Here is a 23893-nt window from a genome sequence, read left to right on the forward strand (position 1 = left end):
GGCATTCAATCAATGTAAAGTCCTGTGAAGAAAATGGACTATTATCTTGAAGGGGAACTTTAACGGATGTAAACTGCCATGGTATCACAACATGCCTAATATCACTGGCCTAGATGTGCCCTCGGGCAGCCACTTCAACCTAACCTAAACTGGATACATATTGCACGCCTAGATCAACAGTGAGCTAACTCAAAAATCTGAAATATCAAAGTTATTCGTACCTCCGGGCTTCCCAATTCAATATCTATAGTTTTGAATCAATGATATTTCACTTATCAAGTTTTATTGTAAGAGGAAATGTGGAGACATTTTTTTTTTAAACGGGTGGTGCCACGTGTTATATAGAAAAGTAATTTATCTGAAATGAAATGTACAATTGAAACTCACGCTGAGTATATAATGTTCGGTTACACCCGAACTTAAGCACCTTTGCTTGTTTTAATTTTATGATGAGTTTCTTAACTATGTCATGATTTATTAGTGTGGCTGAACATATGTAATTTTATGAAAAGTACGGACACCAAGGAATCGTGCACTTTCGTATACCTATTAACATACGAAACCTAAATCAATTTAAAATTCATCGCTCAACGTCCAAAATTCGACTAGTAGATCGATTCACCTGAAACTGTCATAGGTAAATAATGCATATGCGATAACAAAATGTGCTCATTGAGCATGTTAACATATTCATTCCGTATGTTCGGAACATTCATCTCCATTTAAGAATTTGTGGAATAGTTTTATATATGGAAAATTATGCATGTACTTATTTGGAATATTCGGACCCCGTGAGGTAGTATCAAACGAACGTGTTCCGAGTATACTAAATTAATGATTTTTCCGGAGCACTTCCATGAACACTTAAACGGAAAAGTGCTTTCCGAAATTTCAGAATAAAAAGGTAAATACTCCCCGTGTAGCAGGACCACATAAAAATTTAACTCTTCTGTCCAAGTCAAGGGCGGAATATAAAGTTCTAAGACAATAAGCCATTTTCTTTTTTGTTTTGTCAGTTCATTCCGGCTGCTGAGTAGAGTATCACCCCATGTCGGCTGCCAGTTCGAAATCGTCCTATCCCAAAATATTTTTCAAAAATTTCCTATTTCAGGATTTGTCACAAAAACGTCCTATATCAGAATTAGGAAGAAGAACGCCTTATCAAAATGCATTGAACTCGTGCTCAGATAGGGAGTTTTTGAAACAAGGGTGTTTCGAATAAAATTCTGACTAACGGCATTCTTCAAACAAATTCTGAAAGAATGACCAAACCAACACAACTCTTTATCGGTTCACGAAATATTTAGTAGAAAAATAATATTTTATATGTAGAGTGAGCACCAAGCATCATTTACAATAAGTATGAGACTCTTGTGAATTGCCCATGTTTTTTAAAAAGCTGTACGAAATATTCAATTTTCTCAAACTCTATAAGTCATCTAAATTCAAAAGCCTTTGCACTACAGGTATAAAGTAACAATTGCTTATTTTTTACTCCACACTGTACATATACATACAATATGAGTTCCATTCATACATAAGTGGCATCTAACAGACCAAAAAGCAGTGTTGCAAATCATAAAAGAAATTTATATATGCAACTTCAAAACACGCTCCTAAATTTATGTATGTTATAAATATATATGATTTCATCCTCAACCTCAACATTAGTCATACTAACTACCTTAAAAATTTAAGCGTTAGCAAAAGTGATTTTTTTCGCATTTCCATTTTTTATTGTACGTAAACAAATCCGCTTGTTTGCCTTCCCTCATTTTACAGGTTAAAGTTATGTTGCGTGTCTCAGACGCACACAACGACACGGAAAATCCGCATTTCATGACAGTCGATAAGAAAAAACGTCAAGTGACGTTGACAGATCCGTCAGCGGCGAATGCGGTAGCCGCTTTAACCTCACAAGAGCGTGGCCCGATGGTGGCAGCACCAAAAATGTTCGCTTTCGATAGTCTCTTCACGTCTGAAGATCAACAGGTGAGTAAGCTTATCAGCTTAGTAAAGTTATTTTCAAACTTTACAATTAATCATTACCATATCTACACATTTGTCTGAAAGAAAGTTTGCCTATAAAAACTCATTATTTAAAACATTTACTTTTTGCTCTTTCACCCGCTTTTCGCTTTCATATCGCCGTGCAGTCCGATATCTGTGCGTCTGCTTTGTCTGAGGTGATACCCGCCGTGTTGGAAGGTTCAGACGGTTGTCTACTAACGATTGGATATCCAAATTCTGGTAAGTTGAATTTTTGTTCTATGCTGCTCATCATTCGCTTTCATTGTCTTCTCTTGCTTTAGTTATTTCCTTTGGGAGAAATGTGCAATAAATTTTACATTATTTGTAATCTCTACTGCTTATCGCACATTTTTCTTAAATTTAAAATTTTTTTTTCTTCAATGAAGAGTGTTATTTTTTTTTTTTTTTTTGTGCAGGTCAACCAAAAACAATGTTGGGTGGCGTGAATCCGCCAACAGAATTAGGTGCTATTCCGTGTGCAATTTCATGGCTGTACAAGGGCATTAATGAGCGTCGGCAAAAGAGTGGTGCACGGTTTTCGGTGCGTGTCAGTGCTTTGAGTGTGAGCGCCACAAAACCGGACTCTAGCTCGAAGGATTTGTTGGCGGCGCATGCTACTGGTGAGTATTTTGATTTAAGTGTATTATAAGCAAGACTTTACTTAATTTACTTCAAGTTTGATTTTATTGGTAGACTTCAATGTAGCTGCATAATTGGTTGCACTTTCAGGCTTTGGGGTTATTCTTAATTTAGTGAACGGCTTACTTGGAACGTCTTACACATTTAGCTGTAACATATACTCTCCTATTTAGTTTACTTACTTTACTTACAGTTTCTAACAACTACCTTGCAGACTGTCAATAAAGCTCAAATGCACTCTTGAAAGAACTCCTTAACTTTGCAGAGAAAGATCGAGCTGAATAGGCTGCGCGAAATCCCCCCAAAAAGCCCAGATACACCAAGTTACTTAAAGAAGCTCGACAGCACATGGGCGCCGTCTAGCAGTAAAATGGTAGAAATTCTAATGGAGACGCAATTTCCAGACTGCATCAAAAAAGTATCAACAAAGACCAACAACAGAACTAAGCACCTACATTTTAATCTCCTAGGCCCAATAATATTTATCCCGTAGGAGAAATTTATAAACGCTGTTTAGGTTAGGTAAGGACAGTTCACTTCGACACTTTTTTTACCATTACCACAATGGCGATATTAACTTCATTTATATGGGAGCCAGGGAAGCATTGTCAGCTTATATATCAAATGGGGAAAAACTCTTGCCAAAAGGCAGTTGAAGAGTAAAGTCCACTCTGGATGAACATAAATCACGATATATAATTCGCGCATCATACCTGCCCTGATGTATAGCTCCAAATCTTGATTGGTGTTGAGAGATGATGAGATGACTCTTGAAGTGTCCGAGTGAAATGTTCTCTATGCAGACAAAATTGGTTCCACATAAAAATAACTAGTGTTTAGCCTGATAAGTTGCTGAATGAATGGGCGTTCTCACGAATTACTTGTGTCGGATCTGTGAAGATGTCTAGGTGATAGGTGACTACTTTATCAGCTTTAAAAGGACTTGTGTTTTTTGATATCATGGAAGTGTCAGATACCTGAGGCGAATAGAGCTGCAAAGGGGGCTCTAACTGCTTCAGTCTTTTTGTCTTTGAATAGTATATCTTTCTATCGGTCCCCTGAATAACGCTGTTTTATGTTGTACAGATTTTTTCTGGAAAGGAAAAGTAACGTCAGTTGTCTCGGTTCTGCGGAGGCTCCAGTTTGAGATCTCCATATGATGATGGTTCTCATATGAGGATACGAATTGATATCACTCTTTAATCTCAAATGCTTGGAGATGAAAGAGGATCCTCTGCGACCCGATGTCCTTTTGTATTTGGGTTAGAGTAGGTAAACTGTCCTTTCTTTTAAATAGCCAAACAAAGGAGTTTGCATGCCTGCTGGTAGATTGTCATCGCCGATGAGTCTATAAAAATAAGTACCGCATTGGCTGAGAAATTTAATTACAAACACTGCTCTATAATCTTATCCAAATAAGTCTATTCACTTGAGTATTATTCAAATTTAACCTCAACGGCTTCATTCTTATATCCTCAGTTTCATTCTTATATCCTCATTTACTTGTATTCTTCTCTTTTCATTTCATTAAAACATAAAAACAGAATCGGATGACTCACCAGGCGTATATCTACGTGATGATTTCCTTGGCGGACCCACCGAATTGCGCGCTCCCACCGCTGAACGTGCTGCATTGTTCCTAGATGCTGCACTCGCCGGACGGCCACAAGGTGGGCTAGAGCCAGCGATGATATTCACACTGCATGTCTATCAATATAGTTTATCGCGTAAAGGTGGAGGTAAGCAACTGCTTTTACTAAAAGCTCAATAAACTTACACAAAAATAATTGAAATTCCAATAATGCAATACTAACACACAAGTACTTCCTTACATACGCACATGTACACTGTGGTGGGGATAATTATAAAACCATGATGTTGTACGCATAGTCAAAAATATTGAATTAAATTTTTTCAGTTTGATTAAACTCAGTTGTACACTTTTTACCAAAAATTTATCAATTATTCATCGATATGTTATCGAAAAGTTAATGGTTTGTTATCGAAAATGTATGCATTTGGTATACAACATTTATTGATTTTTTATCGAAAATGTATCGATTTGTTGTAAAAATTTATTGAAAACTATCGTTTCACTATTGACAAGTTATCAATTATTTATCGAAATAATATCAAAAAACTGTCCATTTCTTAAAAAAAGTTATCGATGTGTTAGCCAATAGTTATCGATTACTCATTGATAAGTTGTGAAAAATTTATAGAAAAGTTATTGATTTGTTATCGAGAAATTATCAAAAATTTATCGATCTGTGATAAGAAAGTTATCGATTTGATATCGAAAGTTACCCTACCGTTGAGAAATAATGAAACAAGTAACTCAAAAACTATGGAATAGTTCATCCTTGCCTTAAAGAAAAAATTTCCCGCTGCTGATGGATTTGTGGTACTCTGTGCTCAAGGGTTGATGTGGCTTTACCATGAACCCCGAATTTAAGTGGAACCAATGTATTCTCATTCCAAAATATAATAGGAGGGGTCATGAGAAACAAAATACTTCAGAAGCATTAGCGATTTGTCGTTTGATTTATAAATGTTTGCAAGAATATGCATCCTTTAACAGTGATCAATTGGAAGGTATAGAAGATTTTAGCTCTGCCTTTATAATATAGTATATTTAATATATTTTTGAGGTCATGCAGGAACTTTTTCAGGACCATTGTGAAATTATTGCTGGACTGCTCGGAGATAGTTTGGGATCATTCGGGATTTCTTTGTAGAAATTTTACGATCATTCCGGGATTAGTTTGTTTTTTCTTTTTTGGAACTATATTAGGTATTTTTTCGATATCAGTTTGGAAGGGTGTTAGGAAACATTTCGGCATTATTTGCACGATTATGTTAGGATAATTTCGGGCTTATGTTGGGACTAATTTGAAATCGTTAAGGGATCGTTCACGCGGGTCAGCATTATGTTAGCGATTTATTGGTATCGAAGAGCTTTTGGTATATTATTTTCTGTTAAATATCGAAAGTTATTGATGTGTTATCGAAAAAATATCGGTTTTTTTACAAAAATTTGATTTATTACCGAAAAGTTATCAATTAGTTATGGAAAAAATATAGATTTGCGTTTGACTAGTAATCGATTTACTATCGAAGAAATATCAATTTTTTAGCGAAAAGTTATTTATTTTGTCACGATTAAATATCAGTTAGTTAGAACTAATCGATTTGGTGTATAAAAAATATCGATTTGTTGTAGAAAAAATTACGATTTGTTTTCCAAAAAATTTGTTGCTATCGAAAAGTTATGGATTTGATATGGATAGGCTGTCGAACTGTAGTCGAAAAATATAGATTTGCTTTCGAAGAAATATCCAATGGTTATGTAATAAAATGATCCAACAGAACCGTGTGTACCTCACATGCGTCTCGGAACACAGGGCCATCGAAGGAAACTGCATTGCAGACAAAATATGGCTACAAATACCGAAGTGTGTCGTAGTTTGAAGGAAGCCCGGCCAAAATGGGAGCACAAATGATCCCGTCACGTTTATAACCTAAGTACGGATACAATTTTCAAACTTTTAGAAGCACTGAATGGGCATTGCATTATAGGTAGGCATGCAGAAAGGTCAAAAGCGCCTTATATGCAACTTTCCGGCGCTAAGTGGCGCACGGCTTCGCTTTCTGACAGTTGCATTTCTTCACAATTTACGCCAGGTAGTGAAACACGACTTGGCAGCCTTTTCCATTTCCTCAAAATTGTTCGAAGAGGAAGCGTAATTGATTTTATTTCTAAATTACCCGCTCAGTTCAAAATAGCCCCTGGCGGCTAGTCTCTCTTTGATTTCTAAGCTAACATTGCTCTTGCAGTAAATACTGCTTCCCAGATAGACGAAGTCCTTCACAGTCTTGAATGTATAAGCGTCATTAGTGACGTGGCTGACAAAGCACAAATACAACGATCCTTTCTTGAACGACGGTGTCAGTATTTCGACTTTCTCATTTACCGCAAGACCCACTTTTTTTTCATTTTATCTAATCCAGAGAATACAGTTGTAAAGGCCAATGATATCATCGGCTTACTGTCAGTAACTGTAGGCTCATATATTTTTTTTGCGAATTTTCGGGATTTTTAAAGCACGTGAAATTGGTTTAAAATAAAATAATAATATAAAAATAAATAAAACTTTAAACCCAACACCGCTTTGTGCAGCAAAATGTCGGGCTAATCGGCTTATAACTTATCGAAAAGTCAATTTAATTGAATCTAAAAACAGTACTAAAAACTGTTCGTAGCATCAAGGTTCTATTAATTTGCACACCACTGTACTCACTCGAAATATCTACGGTAGACATTGCATGCTAAAATTTTAATGCATTTATTTTCATTTGAATACACACACAAACACAATACACGTACATACATATGTACATATTTAGTGGCTGGAGGGCGTAGTCGTTTACATCTCATCGATTTGGGCGGTTGTGCGAACCGCAATGGTGGACTACCACTTTCTGGCATTGGTAATATACTACTAGCGATATTGAGTGGACAACGACATCCACCAAACAAGGATCATCCATTGACGCCGTTGTTGAAAGATTGTCTGGCGCCGTTGACGTGTCATGTCGCCATAATGGCGCACGTGATGCATACGCAGGTGAGAATCAACCAAAAATAAAAAAATAAAAAACAATTAAAAACGAAAATTCGAGAATGAGTATGAAAAGGCAGCTCACTTTGTGGTGTTACGAGTGTGAATTCAAATGTGAATTTGTAATAAAGGGTTCAATCATTTCATTTGCCGTTTCGGGGGTTGTAATTGGTATGCTCTTAAGCGATTATTTTCGAAAAACTCTTTACGTCTTTTCATACATCTTTCAGACTCTTTGTCAGTGTTATTTTGTGAGGCTTACTTAATTGGGCCACAATTCCATAATGACGACGAAAAGCGACTACTCACATCATGCAATTCAATTCGTTTCATACCAGTCGTTGCTTTTCTATTTGCTTGGACTTGTTTTTGGTCAATTTATTGGACATTCATAAAATTGCTGCTGCACTTTGTGGTCATTGTCATCTGAATCATTCATTCATTTTGTGTCACAATGAGAATGACAAATGACTTTCAATTTGCATCTTGCTTTACCTTTTACTAATACTGTTGTTGTTCTTCTTGTTTTTATGTTCTCTACTTTTGCTTTTTGCATTTATTTTTGTTTAACTTGCAGTCGCATACGGACGCATTGACGACAATACAATTGGCCTCACGCATACATCGGATGCGTCGACGGAAACATCGTTTTCCCATGCCCAGCGATAAGACCGGTGTGGGAGGAATGGCTGGGACGGGTGTAAATGGAGGTAAGTAATCTAGTATGTTATATAACTATCTATGTATGTTTTTTTTTTTTTGGTATGAAAAGATAAATGCGCAAATCAGTTAAACGAAAGCATACGGTATCATTTTACATGCACGTCTTTATGGCTATGTGCATATCAAGGGGGGAGTGACCAACGTTTGCTGTTATAAAATAAATTTTTAGCACGAGCGTAATCTCCGAAATGCCTTTAAGCCGAAAAGTGCATAGTTTTAATACAGCGATGTTTAAAAAGAGCGGACTACAAATATTAATTTACTAGTTAGGTTATTACACAGCAAAGAAATATGTGTTGGTGGTATTGTATTGTTCTGATCTCGCTGTTGACAATCGGCTCTTATACGTGTAAAAAGTCGATTATGTACTGTGAAGGTCGAATACATATAGTATACATATAATTCTTTGCGATCAAGGATGAAAAAGCCATTAAGTTAATTATCTATATCATAATGATTTTTTCTAATCCCTTGACGAAGTTGGCTAGAAGATAGAGCGGTTTCAGCGCTGTGCCATCGTCAGTGTTATTTTTTAGTTTCATGGCTTCCTAACCAAATTTGACAAAGAATGATAGGGAGTCGTTGCAGTAAACATAATTTACGACCCTGTCGGAAAATCAAAAAAACAAATGAACCGTATAGCAAACGTCAACATGTATTTTTAATCTCTTAGGTACAAGTTTTTGTTATTGTCATTTTGACTTTGAAAATTCTTGATTGGATATTTTAGCTTCCTAAAATTGCCTCCTTTTGGAAGGTTTGAACAAAATTTTGTCTTGGGTATCACTAAAAGCTTAAATTATGCCAGAAAATTATTTCTCTGGAAATTTGACTATAGTTGCTCAGCCCTCAGCGGGTTAAAGGCTGATAATATTCATGTATCCGGGATGGTTGGATCAGTTGCTTAATTTTGCTAATTTCCGTAACGTATCGTATCAATCTACGTCAAAGCTTCAATAACAACTCCCAAAATCTTTGGGCAGCGTATTTAAGGCTCCAAAACGAAGATCTAGGACATTGGTAACCTAGAGATATGCCGAATTAAGCTCCATTAACCTCTTATCTCTTCTTCCAATAACAGAAGACTACCTAGCAATCGTTGACACGATAAATCGAGTAAAAAATGGGATATCGTACTAAATTCGGTAAACTGGCTTACCTTGATTGATGAAAATGAAGAACATCGGTTGGCGACCATGCCCAATTAAAAACAAAACCCATATAGTTTGAAAAATGAAAAAAATGTGATAAATCACTACCAAAACAGGTTAAGTTATCAAATTTGTTATGTGACTTGACGTTATGACAAGAAGTAGAATTTGCTAAAATTGTATTAAAAAGCATAGTATCGCCTACATTTAAAAGAAACAAGTAAGGAAGTCTAAGTTCGGGTGAAACGAAGATTACATACCCAGCTGTACACTTGAAAAAAAATTGTTTAGTCATAAAAGCGGCGGTGACACGCCCATTTTTTAAAATTTGAAGTTTTTCCTATTTATTGTTATACACCCACTTGGAAAATGTAATACCATTGATATATAGCTCTTTTTTGCAAAGATATAGCTTATTTTATTCGTCCACGACCCTTTTAAAATCTTTTGTATAAAAGTGGGCGTGGTCCTAAGCCGATTAATTTTTCTTCAAAGCATTCCTTATAGTAAAGGCAACCTCTGCCGAATTCTGTTACGATAGGTTTAACGATTTTTGATTTATGATTAATAATATTTCTAAAATTGATTTTATCATAAGTGGGCGGTGCCACACCCATTTAAAATTTCTTTTTCTTATATTTATCCAGATTCACAATATCAGTCCACACGTAAAATTTCACCATTCTATGTGTATTATTTACTAAATAATCAGGTTTTTTGTGTTTTCCAAAATGTTATATATATAAAATGTGGGCGTGGTTATCATCCGATTTCGCTCATTTTCAACGCAAATCTATCCTGGGTCAAGATAAGCTCGTGTACCAAATTTGGTGAAGATATCTCAATATTTACTCAAGTTATCGTGTTAACGGACGGGACGGACTCAATCAAATTTTTTTTCGATCCTGATTACTTTAATATATGGAATTCTATATCTATCTCGATTCCTTTATACCTATACAACCAACCGTTATCCAATCAAAGTTATAATAGTCTGTGTACAAGTACAGTTGGGTATACAAATTATCAAAGTTTTGCATGCCTTAACTCACAAACCGCTGAAGATATCGTATTGAAATTTTGCATTAAGGTACCGTAATTTATTTTTCAATTTAAGACGGCCGCCATGGTGTGGTGGTAGTGTCCTCCGCCTATCACACAGAAGGTTCTGTGTTCAAGTCCAGGGCAAAGCAGCATTGAAATTTTAAAATACAGAAAAATGCTTTTGTTAGCGGTGTCACCCCAAGCAGTGGTTGAAAAACTTCTCACCGAGAATTCATCTGCCTTACAGGTGCCGTTCGACGTCGGCATAAAACATATAGGTCCCGTTCCGTCAATTTGTAGGAAAAATTTAAAGGAACACGTTGCAAATTTAAAAAGAAGCTCTGCCTAAATATTCTCGGAGGTAAATCAGGTAAATTGTTTATTGTTTTTCAGTTTCAAGAACAAATTTAGCTGTTTAATTAATCTTTACCCATGCTACGTATTCTGAAATTGTATATAGTTCTCTGGACTTATACCTTGCCACAAAATCCTTGTTCTCTTTAATAATATTAATAGTTAAGTCTACAGCTTAATGAAATATTACCACATCTTACCATGGAAGAACAGACTACTTCAATGCAGTATTGTAGATTATTTAGCTGGAAACTGTGTGTGAAGTGGGGTCACAGTCCAAATAATACTTTTTACTGGCATGAGCCGGGCATAAAACATTAAGCTATATCTTTATATTTGGGAAATTTCAAATTCGCTCTCTCGCCGTAACTTATAAGCATCAAATCACCATTGTCTGGCTCTCTCGGTACGGCTATTAGTTTAAAAAAGATGTCCGAAAGTATTAGGGCCTTATTATGTTACTCGAATCAAAAAAATTTCTTTTGGATTTGAAAAAAAAAAAAAATATATGTCGATTCATTGCTTTCGAATTGAGGTACAGAATAAGGATCTGACCTTTTGAGACATGTTATCATAATGTGACAAAATTTAAAATGAGATCAATTTAAATAAACTACGAACGTGTAAGACTGGTGTTTGTATATGAGCTTATGCATCAAAATGCTGTCATAAGAGTAAAAAAGTGTCCACATAAAAACCACGGTCATTCATAGTTCGTTTGATACCAATCACATTTCTAAAACGGTCGTGAACCAGTTTCTTTTGGCCAGAGTCTACGTACTTAATTACTTTGAAGGCGATTAAGCGTTCAAACGATTTCGATGGTCTAACAAAGCACGCCAGTAGCTACTCCCTTTTGTTATTTTACCACGAATGGAAGCACCAAAGGATGTCTAAAAACTAGGGTGTCTACCAGAAGTAGTATTCTGTTTCAGCCTATACTCGGCAAGTCAGCATTACTATAGTAGAACGCAACTAATACTTTTTTTAATTCTGAAGTTTGTACAACGCACAGCTCTGGATGGATTTAAATGAGGGCTTTGCCCAATATGTCATGTGGGATTGAATATAATAGTGAACACGTACTCAGTTAACATTGCAAGTAAGAGCACCGTGATCGCGGTGTTGATTAGGCTTCGTGATATGGGCTATAAACTTGCGGACTACCGACACTTCAGAACTGTTAGCGGTTTTGACTTTTTCCCTGAAGAAAATTAGGTGGGTAGCTTACCTTCGCAAAAATAAATCTTATTGTTAGAATAAATTTTAGAAGTTGGGTAGTATTTTTCTATATAAATTATAAATGCAAGCTCCTCCGTCTATGTAATGTCTTCCATGCAGCTCATATATTGCAGAATTCACTCAACTAAACTGACACTGCTATTAAATAATTTATCTTGGATACGACAAAGCAGTAAAACAATTTTTCTACCATCTGACAAGAATCATACCATCTGTAGCATTGTATGGCCGTCATACTGTGATGATGTAAAGTTCTTAGGTCCGCACACCCATGCTTGGACGATGTAAGAGTTAACGGTGTCATGAATTGTGTGCTATGTCACCGATGTTCGACCATATTATATACCAACAGTCTCCCTCTGCAAAAGCTGTCAGGATCGGTTTTAAGCGCAAATCTACTCCTGATTCTATGTCGAAGGCAAAAAAACCATGATGAAAATGGTTTAAAAGGAATTAAGTAGGTAGCATCTAGAAGACTGAAGCGGTCTTCAAACGCCAATCACTGAGGACATTGGGATATTCACAATGAATGTGAAATTTATCTGAGCGGTAGAGTGGGAGCTGTTATGTTCACCGTCTTAACCGAACCTTTACTTAGTCAAGTAGTCATTAGCTCCATTTAAGGTTTCATTTGTAACAAACTACACGGAATTTGGCCTTTTCTTTTCACGAATGTCAGACGTCAGCTACTAGTCACTCTCGAGGCTGAGATCAGTAATATATTTTTTAAGATGCGCATCTGTGTGATCATTGTATCACCTTTACCTCTCTTTATATGATATTTACATTGTGCCATAAACTCGAGTTAAAGGACCGTTTTGGAGTCTACCATTACTGTTAAGATCTAATCGAGATAACACATATCTACGATAATACCGCCATCTTGAAAAAGAATGTGGCTATCTACATTCTTACAGAAACTGACATAGGCGATTTTGACGCTTTTGTAAACGACTAATCTTCGAAAAAAATGCAGATACCCATATTCTTTATGAGGACGGCAGATAAGTCTCCAATCGATCTAGCCAAATTTAAAGAAAAAAGCAGCGAACTTTCGTCAATCCTTCCAACTACACACAGTATGCATTTGCTATAGCTTTTGTGAGCTTGCAATTCATTTCCATTAGACCACTATCTTTCGTTACATCACATTTCTAATATTTCATCTTATTTAGGACATCAATCGACTGGCTCATCGGCTGGCTCTGGTGCAGATCCTTCAAGCTCTGAATTATCTGCAGACACTGTCATTTATATGGGCCCAAGCGATGATGCGACTGATGGCGAACATCCGCCCGTTTATTTGCCTTCGTTAAGCAGTGGCGATAATCGTTGTGTGATGAGTAAAGCACTGAAGGGCAGTGGATTGGAGAAGCAACAACAATCGCCAGCGAAAGGTAGTGCGGCGGGAAGTTTGAAAAAAACGGCCGCACAAAAAGGTGAGTAGGACGAGCGGAAAGAGAATGGATAGAGGATAAAGCTTTCAAAGCTACGAAAATTAGTCAAATTTGTTTTAGCAACTCCAATTAAAAATGTTTATTTTTATTTTGCTTTATTTCTTGGGTCACTTTAGCAACTCCACAAAGTCCCACCATCAACGCGTCCAGTCGTAGTGGCAGCCTGAAACGCGGTCACGTAAATAGCCCCACACCAGCTGAGCAAATACAGCAGCAACAACACATGCCTCAGTCGACTGCTTCCGAGCAAACGCAACCGCAACAGCAGTTCTTTTCTCCAGTGCATAGCGTCAAATCACTTTCACATTCGGCTTCCTCACCCAAAATAGTCGCAGGCAGTTTGCGTCATCCCAGCATGGCTGGTATGATGGTGTCAAAAGGGTCGAATGTGCCATCACCTAAAGGCTCACCATTACGGCGGCCTGGTGTTGGAGCAGTCGCCAACTCCTCAGCAGGTGCTGCTGATTCACTCGACTGCCCTGGCAGTCCGATGCGCAAAATAACCGAAGAGCAATGGATTGATGGACCACGTGTGTCACGTGCGAAAGTAGCTGAAGCGCGCCATTTGCTACGCGAAGTGAATCATGTAAAACAATGTGAGACATGGATCGATGGACCAAAGTCGCAATCCAGTCGCTCGCTAACCGCCGGCAATTTGCCTACAGCGCCTTCACAAGTGCAAGGTTATGGCTTTATGGATTCGCATAAGAAATCGATGATACGCCAATGGGTGGAGAATCAGACTTCGCAAGTCTTTCAAACTAGTTCAGCAGCTTCGTCGCCGACACATGGTGCGGGCGCATATACAGCAGCACATCGTGACCAACAAGCGCAACATTTGCGCAATATCACTTACCACATGTCACAGCTGAAACAAAAGTCGCTGGATACACCGGACGATTTGTATGCGACGAGCACACGACAGTTAAAACAACAACAACACATAGCGCAACATCCAGAATTGCAACAACAACACTCATTACCACTGGAACAACACTTTTTGTTGTGCGCCAGCGAAGCAGAACTCACGCAAGCCATTGCTATGGGTCTCTCAACAGCGGTGAGCACAACGAATGCCTCAGCGCCTGCGGAAATACGTGGCTCCAAGGTGTTGTGTCATCAGCGACAATCTAGCGCTACAGGCACGCTGGCGCTAACACAAACTCCGACAGCAAGAGATGAGACTGAGACTGACTTACACTCGACGCACTCACATACGGGTTATGGCGTAATATCACAACAGCTACACGGAAGTGCAGGGGCGTTGGTCTCTGAGCAAGGTGTTGTAGGGCAAGTGAGTGTTGCTCAACAAGGCGATCGGCTAGCAGACTGTGATGAGGATCAGGATAGCGGACCATCAGAGGTGCCACCAGCGTTACCGCTTATCGAGCCTTTGGGTTCGCGTGAAATTTCACATGAAAGTCTGCATCGCATATTGTCGCGTCATGTTTCGCGCGAATCGCTATACCAACAACAACAACGTGAACTACAACAACAAGAGTTGAGACGGCAAGAAGAATTGCAACATAATACGCCCTCACGGCAATCATCACATCATTTCTCCTCACAACACAGCATGGGCATGTCGGATTGTGGCTTGCAAGTGACTGAGGAAGAAATAGCGCGCACAATGGCCGGGTAAGTTCAGCTGCATTACTCGCCACTTAACCGCCTACTTTTAATCTTCATAAAAATGAAAAATTATATTTTATCTTCTTCGCCTCTCTCCTTCTTTGCAGTGAGCATCCTTTGGCTGCACTGAGTCATGTTGATAATATGTCTATTGTGTCGAGCTTTAACATGGCTGGTGATGCGTTTAGCGATTGCGCGATGGGTGAAAGAACGAGGTGGGTGTTACAAGCCGCCAAAAGCGTGCCTCTTGCGAGATTATTTAATATTGTTTCTTCTTCTATTCTTTTCGCACTTGCAGGAACCAATTCGACCAACTAGCGCGTTTACGTGAGATCTTCACCTCACAGCTGGCCATGGCCGAAGTGACACCTGTCTTCCGTAGTGTTTGCGATGTCGGTAGCGTGTATAGTGAACCTGCGTATCGCTTCAATACTGGTCCGGGTAGTGTTTGCAGTGAACCGCCTTATAGACCACCGAGTCCGAGGTGAGTACATCCGCAATTTTGTAAGTTAAGGGTTGGTCGCCTTCTTAAATCTAATCAAGATTATACTAATCTTATTCCGATGCCAGAGTGGCGTTAATATGAACATCTGGACATATAGTTATGATTGTTGTTGTAGTTTCGTTGTACTAAATTTCCTGTTGAAACATACTCCTTTATTTGGAGCTCCAGAGCTTAACTTTCCGTGCTTTAACCTCGTTCTTTGTTACTGCCTTGAGCTTCAGGTGTTCTTGGTTTCAATTATGGTCACATAGGATCCAAGATTAATTTATACCGTTAGTCGACAGGGGTTAATTCCTGGATTAGTTAGATTACAGTGGAAAAATCAGAGATACTAACTGAGGGTTGTAGCTCCCCAGCTGATCAAGTTGTTCGGGGTGCTAGTATCACAGCGTATCGGATTCAACTATAAATCAGCTAAGGTGCGATAGAAGCGAAGATTACCTTCTACCGGGGTAGCCCGGCAGTATTATCCGATAGTATAGGGAAAATCACAGAAACTAACTGAGATGGACAAAGACGCGTAGCACCCCAGCGGGTTAAGGGGCTAAGAATACTTCCGTGGTAGGCATTTTAGGTTTGAGAAGCTAGTACCGCAGCGTGCTGAAGTCATGTCCGGTAAAGGACTGCCAACATCCGATACACTCTCATCAACAACAACGAAAGTCGGAGAGAGACTGCGAGCTAACCTGTAGCAGTCCGGCTAGAGCTCAATACATACGACAGGTGGCAAAGAAATGCGTGATAAAAGATAGGATTACAACGTAGGTAGGTGACTACCTTGATGTATTGCAGCTTTCTGCTTTGATATTTGTCGCTTGGGAAGACTACGCTAATGCGGGAAGGGGAGTATATGTCCCTTTCGCATTTCCAATCTACTCGTTACTTCTTCAGGAAGTTTTCATATTTGACAAAATATAAAGCAATCTTAGACTCCCCGAAGAAGGTGCAAAAAATATTAAAACGCGTGAAATTTAACTAAAAAATATCTCTAGAATCTGCATACCAATCAAGCTTTAGCATACTTACAAAACAAGACTGAACTTGTAAAACTATATTCCTAACAAGGTTTAGTTTTTCCGAACCTTAAAGATGTTGTATTTTTTAACGCCTCTAATTTCTTTCCTTCTTCCTTTATTTTCCATCTTCTTTTAGACAACCCTCCCGCAGCCCAAGTCAAGGTAGTCTACCCAGCTTGAATGGTATCATGCAAATTGCTGGTATGGAACAATATGCTTCACTACGCCATCCCGATGGTGCTTCGGATCCAAATTTGCCAAAAGTTGAAAAACCGTTCGTTATGGAACACGAAGATATTTCCGAGGTAGATGAAAAATCATCATTGCTCTCACCATCCAAACGGCCGTCATTAGAAAAAGAGCATCCACCGGGCGTTGGTACAACAATACAAACAACTTCCCAAACACAATTACCGTTGCTGCCATTGAATAACTCATGTGAAGCCTACGATAGCGGACACGATTCATCAACACCACGCACTTCCAAACATTCGGGTATTTCACGACGTGCCGAGAGTGGCTATCATAGTGTGGCGACAGCGCGCGATAGTGATGAGAGTAGTTTTACGTCGGGTTTGTCGAAAGAACATCACAATCGTATTACAATGGTGAAAAAGAAGCGACAAGAGAAGGGATTGTGCAATTGGTTGATGAATCCATTTACTTGCACGTATCCAGAGACCGAAGGCGAAATAAGCGATTTTTGAAAGGTTAAGTAGATGCCATAGTGCAAAATTCTCGAATTTACGTACTTAATAATGAGCAGAGAAGTTAAAAAGTAGTAAAAATAAAATGTTTGATTAAAATTTTACAATAGAAAAGAGCGCCAGCCCACCAAGAAATATTTGAGCGTAGAAAAAAATCAACAATATTATAATAGAATGCCAAATTTTTATAGTAAAATAAATATTAGTGTGTTCGTTTTGTATTTTTCAGGAAGCAGTAAAGCCAATAATTTTATGTGGCACTTGAGAAAGGCGACTGATTTTTTTTTTTATGGAAAATTTAAAAAATTATACATATGAAAATAATACTAAGTATTAAACAAATGAACAATTTTACAAAAGAACGCATTTTTAAAAGAAAGCTGACATGCAAATTTTAAAAGCTTATCACGTTTAGAGAACTTTTCTTTCTTATCTGCTCACCAAATTAACTCCACTTTCAATTAAAAGCTCTTCTCGTTTATTGATCGCTACCAGCTTTCATTTTCTTGAAAAAGGCTTGAAGAAGCTTACTAGAATGAAGTAATTGGACTACGTTTAACATCTCATACCACTGCCTCTTAAATAAAAAATTTAGGCTTTCAGATATGCAAGTTTCAAAGCATTTCCTTCACTTTTGGAGAACCTTAATTGATTCATTTAAAACTCCAAAATTTAAAAAAAATTTGGTTGCAAAGCTAAAGTTTCGAGCTTTATTGAAAATTCAGAAAAATTGACAAATTTACATTAAAATTTTTTACTTTTTGCCAAACAATGTTGCGATATTTTTCAATATGCAATTTTGTATAAAAACGTGGTAATCTCAATCTGCTGAAATGACTCCTAGATTTTTTTTAAATTTCTTCTTGTCTCGGAGCGGAACATTTCTTCGTTAAAAAGAAATTCCATTCTTAAATTTGTATGGAAGAAAATATGTAGGTCCGCTAGAAAGAAGAAAACATTTTGTGCGTCTACGTAGTTTATGCTTTGGGTACTTCCAATTTTTCCTTCCATAGAAGTTTTTATTTCACTTTTGATGAATACATAATAAACAGAAGGGGTGACATAAAGGTAACAGCCATAACGCCAATTGACCCTACGACCACTTCAGATGGCCGCAAGGTCTATTGACGTTATGACCATATGAAATGCGTAAAATTTCAAGTGGCTAAAAACTAACCGATTCCGATGCTATGCCCATTCTGCTTTTCTTAAATTGTCATAGAGTCAACTCACATTTTTTCAAATAGTCAAAGTCAATTATATTGTTTCCAACCTAATAAAATAAAAAAATAAATGTAAGGCGTGATAACCTTCGAAGAGATTTTAGGTGGAGCTTCTCTTCCAATTTGCGTCGTGCTCATTTTAATTTTTCCTACAAATTGGCGGGACGGGACCTACTTGTTTTTATGCCGACTCCGAACGGCATCGAAACCGAATGGCACCTGCAAGGCAGATGAGTTTTCACGGAGAGCTTTTCATGGCAGAAATACACTCGGAGTGCTTGCCAAACACTGCAGAAGGGCGATCGCGCTAAGAAAAGTTTTCTTCTAATTGAAAAAAAAGGGGTTTTTAAAATCTAAATGTGGCTTTTCTCTGGGCGGGAACCCAGGATCTTCGGTGTGGATGGCGGAGCACGCTACCATCACACCACGGCGGCCGCCCTTTTTTAAATGGTAACAACTCATGGTTTTATATTTATGTTTTATGATTTTCGTTGGCGACCGCCGTGGTGTACCTTTTACACTGAACATCCTGGGTTCAAATTCTGGCCACAACAACATCGAAAATTTAAAGAAAAGTGTTTTTTTATTAAAAAAAAAAGTGTTTTCAATCTGGGTCGCAGTGGTTTGGAAAGCACACGGCGTGTTCCTCTGCCAGTAAAATTCGGGCTAAGTCTCCTCGGAGAAAAGAGGAAGGGCTATAAAAGTTATGTTTGAATGAAAAAGATGCCAAGAAACATAATTTTAAGAATTCGAATACCTAAATGGGTCTGCCAGAGATATCTTTAAAATAAAAGTAATTTATTTAATTAAAAGTGTTAATGAAAATTACGAACAAAAAATCGAACAATTTTTAATTTTAAATGTTCGCCTGGAGCGCGGCTTTTCCATCTTTTGTTTTTGTTTCATCGATAGCACGGGTTAAAAACAGGCGCTAATAGCTTTAATTTAAAATAACAAGAACTCATTAAACTAAAAGCCTAATGCAAATTTGGAAAAAAAAACAGGTAAGGTGAAATTTTCAATAACTAAAAAAAAAAAATTTTTATAAAATTGGTACTAAGTGTAAGGACTTGTGGGCTGCATGAGATATGTCGGTTTGTATTGGGTATATTATCTATACGATCGATATGTGCGATTTTTTCAATCAACATTATGTGGCGCATCGGGTGAAATTTGAAACTTGTAAAGGGTCTTATCGGACACCAAAATATACCCGCTCACCACATTTCATAAAGATATCTCAAAAAAAGAGGCACTAGTTTGCGTTCAAATAGACAAGCGGACGTGGCTAAATCAACTCAGATTGTCATCCTGTTTCCCGCATACTTATTGGTGGGTCCATCTCTTCTCCTTTAAGGACCAACAATTTTGAGACTCAGGACATAATTAATATACAATTTAATTTTAATGAAAGGTATAAATAGCGCAATTTTGTCATAAGGTCAAATGAAAATTACATCAATGGCCATTAATTTGAAAAATTCATTAAATTATGTCAATTAACCTTATGGTCATTTAAATTGGTTCTTAAACCGATTGACCTTTTGGCTATTTGAAGTGTTAAAGACAATTGATCTTATGGCCGTTGACCTTAAATCACCCCACCTGTGGTTTAACTTCTGTGGAAACTAGTATTAAAAACTAAAGTTCAGAAAAAAATTGGACTAAAAAACCAGGCAATTGACCTTATGGCCTTTGGCTTCATGTTGTCACATAACAACCTGTTTAAGTAGATATCAAATTTAATAGCATTTTTTTTTTTTTCTTAAAATAATGCCGCCCTGTTTGCGTACCATTACCACAAATTCCGCCTTTTTTCAGAGCTCTATATAAATGGTTAAACTGTTAGAATTTAAGAACGCAAAATGAAGGTAATATTTTTTTTTTAGGAAGCCAAAAAAGAAAAATTGCATTGCAACTTTCGATATATACACTGAACAAAAAGACCGAAATACGGGTCAATTCAACCGAAATTTCTGTCTATTTTTATCTATCGTAACAAGATGTTCAATGAACTGAGCATAAATCATTGATTCGTAATTGACCGTTTTAGTAGTCAAATGAACAAAAAAAGTTGTTGCGATAGCTTTGTACGAAAGTACCTATGTAGCGGCATTTGCAAGGCAGATGAGTTTTCACTGAGATCTTTTCATGGCAGAAATACACTCGGAGTGCTTGCCGAACAGTGCCGAGGGGCGACCCCGCTTAGGAAAATTTTCTTCTAATTGACAAACCTTATTTCTAAAATTTTTATGTTGCTTTGTCCGGCGTGTGAACCCAGGGTCTTCGGTGTGGTAGGCGGAGCACGCTACCATCACACCACGGCGGCTGCCATATACATACGTAAATATGTTCATACATATAGTACACAGCATACATAAGTACAAAGTAGAGAGCGCAGTGAGCGTAAAATTCTCTTTGAAATTTGCTCATGTATTGACTGTTTATCGCTGTTGAAATGACCAGTGAGATCAGTTGTGTTAACAAAAAAATCAATTAGATTGATTAGGAATCTGTCAATTTTACAGAATTTTGTTAACTTAAGAATGACAATTTCTCTTCTGTTGAAATGACTAAACTAATTTGTCAAGCAAAGAACTCAGTCGAATTAACCATAATTCGATCAATTTCACCGAATCTCCGTTAAGTCAAGAACAACAGAACCGATTTGTTGATTTTACTAGCATCATTTCTTTCAGTCTACATAAGTCGTTAATTCTATATACTATGTTAAAGCGATTATCCAACTTAATTGCTAAATATTTTAGTTTGCCATTGAAAAAGCCATGATATGACAAATAGCATTTCTTTAAGTCAAGAATATGCTAAATCTTTTGAGTTTTAGTTTTTTTTTAGAAACATATTTGCCCCGAAAACCATTATGCTGCAAGTAAAGCTTTTTACTCGTTCTTAAACAATATTTCAAACAGAGTTTTGTCCAAAAAGTTTATGAGTTTAAGAGCAGCCGTGTAAAACGAAGAAAAAACTAATTCAAATTTTCTAAAGCACATGAATGCTTTTTTTGATCTACATCTTAACTTTTTTAAAGCTCACATGCTCTTTTCTAAAAAATGTTTGGAGACAATGTTGAAAAGAATTGAAAAAAAAATCTTCGAAATTTTAGTAATAAAGTTGGAGTATTTCGACTTTATTTTAGAAAATATAAGTAAAGAATCGCAGCTTTATGTGGAAGCTTTGTAAGCATGCAAATTTCAACGCTATTTTTTATATTCTTTTTGCATTTTTCTTTCAAAATTTTTTAAGTCAAAAATTGTGTAAAATGTATCAAAAACGCTTATTGAAGCACAAGCCTAAATTTTATCCATACATACATAAACTTGCCTATCTGCTTCTACCTAATGCTCAAGCCTAACTGTCGCGCTACTATTGTAAGAAAAAAGTCTTAAAAATGTATAATATCTATTAAGAAAAAAAGATTCAAATATTTTTAAGTTAATTTTTAAGTCTACCAAATTATTTGCAATTTCCACTTTTAGTTAAACAGCACGCTTTTTTCATTACTAGGGCAACCCAAAATATGCAATTTATGATTTTAGGCGCTTGTAAAATGCTTTTAAAATCTAATTTTATGCTTAAAATAATGCATTCATGGCCCTTATAAGCCGTAAAATATGCTTTTATATATTCGAAATTTACCGTGTGAACCAAAGGTATTTAAGCTTTAGAAAATCGTTATAACTTTTGCAAATAGCGCCTAGTATCACTTCGTTTTTAATAGTCGTAAAGTAAACAAATAAAAAAAAAATTTAATAAATGTAAGACGCGATAACCTTCGAAGAGATTTTAGGCAAGCTTCTCTTCCAATTTGCGTCGTGCTCCTCTTGATTTTCCCTACAAATTGGCCGGACGGGACCTACATGTTTTATGCCGACTCCGAACAGCATCTGCAAGGCAGATGAGTTTTCAGTGAGAGCTTTTCATGACAGAAATACACTCGTAGCGCTTGCAAAACACCGCCGAGGGGCGACCCCGCTTAGAAAAATTTTCTTTTTATTAAAAACCATTATTTCAAAAATTTTGTTGCTGCTTTGCCCGGGGTGTGAACCCAAGGCATACGGTGTTGTAGGCGGAGCACGCCACCGTCACACCACGGTAAACAAATACAGAATACAAATCTACATAAATTGGTTTCCTCTTCGAGAGCGTAAGACATTCCTAAGGAAGCATTTAAGTGTCGCTTAAACTCTTATTTTGATACCTTGCGCTGGCCGGGCAGACCACCAAATTTTTACCAACCCAGACTTCTTTGTATGGGTGTTTTTTTCTTTGAAGGCGTGGCTTATGTAAATATAAACCTCAAATTTTGGAAGCTCTTAAGATAAAAACTTGAAAGAGATGATAGAAGCTATCGCCACAATTTTAGCAGGGGTGACAGAATCACCAGATCATCAACTCTGACGCAACCACTTGGCCAATGTAATTTCCTTAGCTTTATGGAATAAATTCTAATGGATTAAATGAACCATATACACAAGCCGAATCAAAGTTTTTTATTAAAAAGTATACAAGCAAAATATTCTAGAAAATATGCTTTGTAAAGTATTGCTGAAACTTCATATTTTTTGTGAAATGGTTTGTTTGAATGGTTGCGAGTCATATACAAAATATGTTTTTGCATACTTAGGGTTGCCCTGCTCATTACTAAAACTTGTTAAGCACTTGCTGGGGTTAATTTTTTTCTTTTATTCGCACACTTTTATTTTCAAATTCACTATTTGCTAGTTCAATATTACAACAACAACAAAATACTACATACATTTTATATGCATAAGGTTTTTAGTTTTAAATTGTTATAATATATTTAGCTAAATTTAAGTGTAAACGAAAGCTTTTCTTAACAAACAAAATAAAAGTGAAAATCGAAAAAGCTACAAACTATAAAACTTAAGTACTAAATAGAAATTTTGTTGCCAGTTTTGCCTATTTAAACTATGTTAAAAACTTGAAATGTTTATCCAAAAAACCAAAACTAAAAAAAAAACTGATATGTCATAGTGCAATGAAATTTAAATAAAGTCAAAATAAAATAATGCAAAATAGAATGAGATACTTGCATTTAATATCAAATATATTAATTACATACAAACACACATTTTAATAAATAATTGCTATTATTATAATAAATAAAATTTATTACAAAAACATATATACATACATACATATGTAAGTGCATGAGATAAGCTTAAATTAATATGCATATATATATTTCAAAAATATGTTGAATTGTATGTGTTTGCAAAATAATGAAAGTAACAGGGTTATTTTCAAAAAAAAAAAAAAAATTATATGGCTAAACTAACTTTAATGTGAATTTAAATTTAACTTTAGCTTGAATGCAAAATTTAATAAATTTCAAAAATTTTAATACAATTTTTTTTCGGTGTAGGAATTTTAAGTGCGGCGCATTCGTTTTAAAGCAATGGTGCACAAAGCCAGCAGAACTTCAATTAACAAGATCAAACCCGTGTGTGTTAGTATGTCAGTATAAGCAGGTTTGTGAAAAAAAAATTTCACCATAAAATTTAT

General features: G+C 36.6%; 1 protein-coding gene across 3 annotated transcripts in view; it reads left to right on the plus strand.

The window, feature by feature from the left end:
• Positions 1-17688, plus strand: part of LOC137240717 (kinesin-like protein CG14535) — a 575047-nt gene extending 557359 nt beyond the window's left edge. For all 3 annotated transcript variants that reach the window (XM_067767333.1, XM_067767334.1, XM_067767335.1), the window contains 11 exons: positions 1783-1992; positions 2157-2250; positions 2448-2651; positions 4215-4409; positions 7078-7298; positions 7870-8002; positions 12982-13245; positions 13380-14901; positions 15003-15110; positions 15194-15379; positions 16553-17688. In XM_067767333.1, the coding sequence (XP_067623434.1) occupies positions 1783-1992; positions 2157-2250; positions 2448-2651; positions 4215-4409; positions 7078-7298; positions 7870-8002; positions 12982-13245; positions 13380-14901; positions 15003-15110; positions 15194-15379; positions 16553-17123 (3708 nt within the window). In that variant the 3' untranslated portion in view covers positions 17124-17688. The remainder of the gene's footprint in view (positions 1-1782; positions 1993-2156; positions 2251-2447; positions 2652-4214; positions 4410-7077; positions 7299-7869; positions 8003-12981; positions 13246-13379; positions 14902-15002; positions 15111-15193; positions 15380-16552) is intronic.
• Positions 17689-23893: the final 6205 nt, after the last annotated feature.

Source organism: Eurosta solidaginis, chromosome 2 (genome assembly GCF_040869045.1).
Source record: "Eurosta solidaginis isolate ZX-2024a chromosome 2, ASM4086904v1, whole genome shotgun sequence".
Lineage (NCBI taxonomy): Eukaryota > Metazoa > Arthropoda > Insecta > Diptera > Tephritidae > Eurosta > Eurosta solidaginis.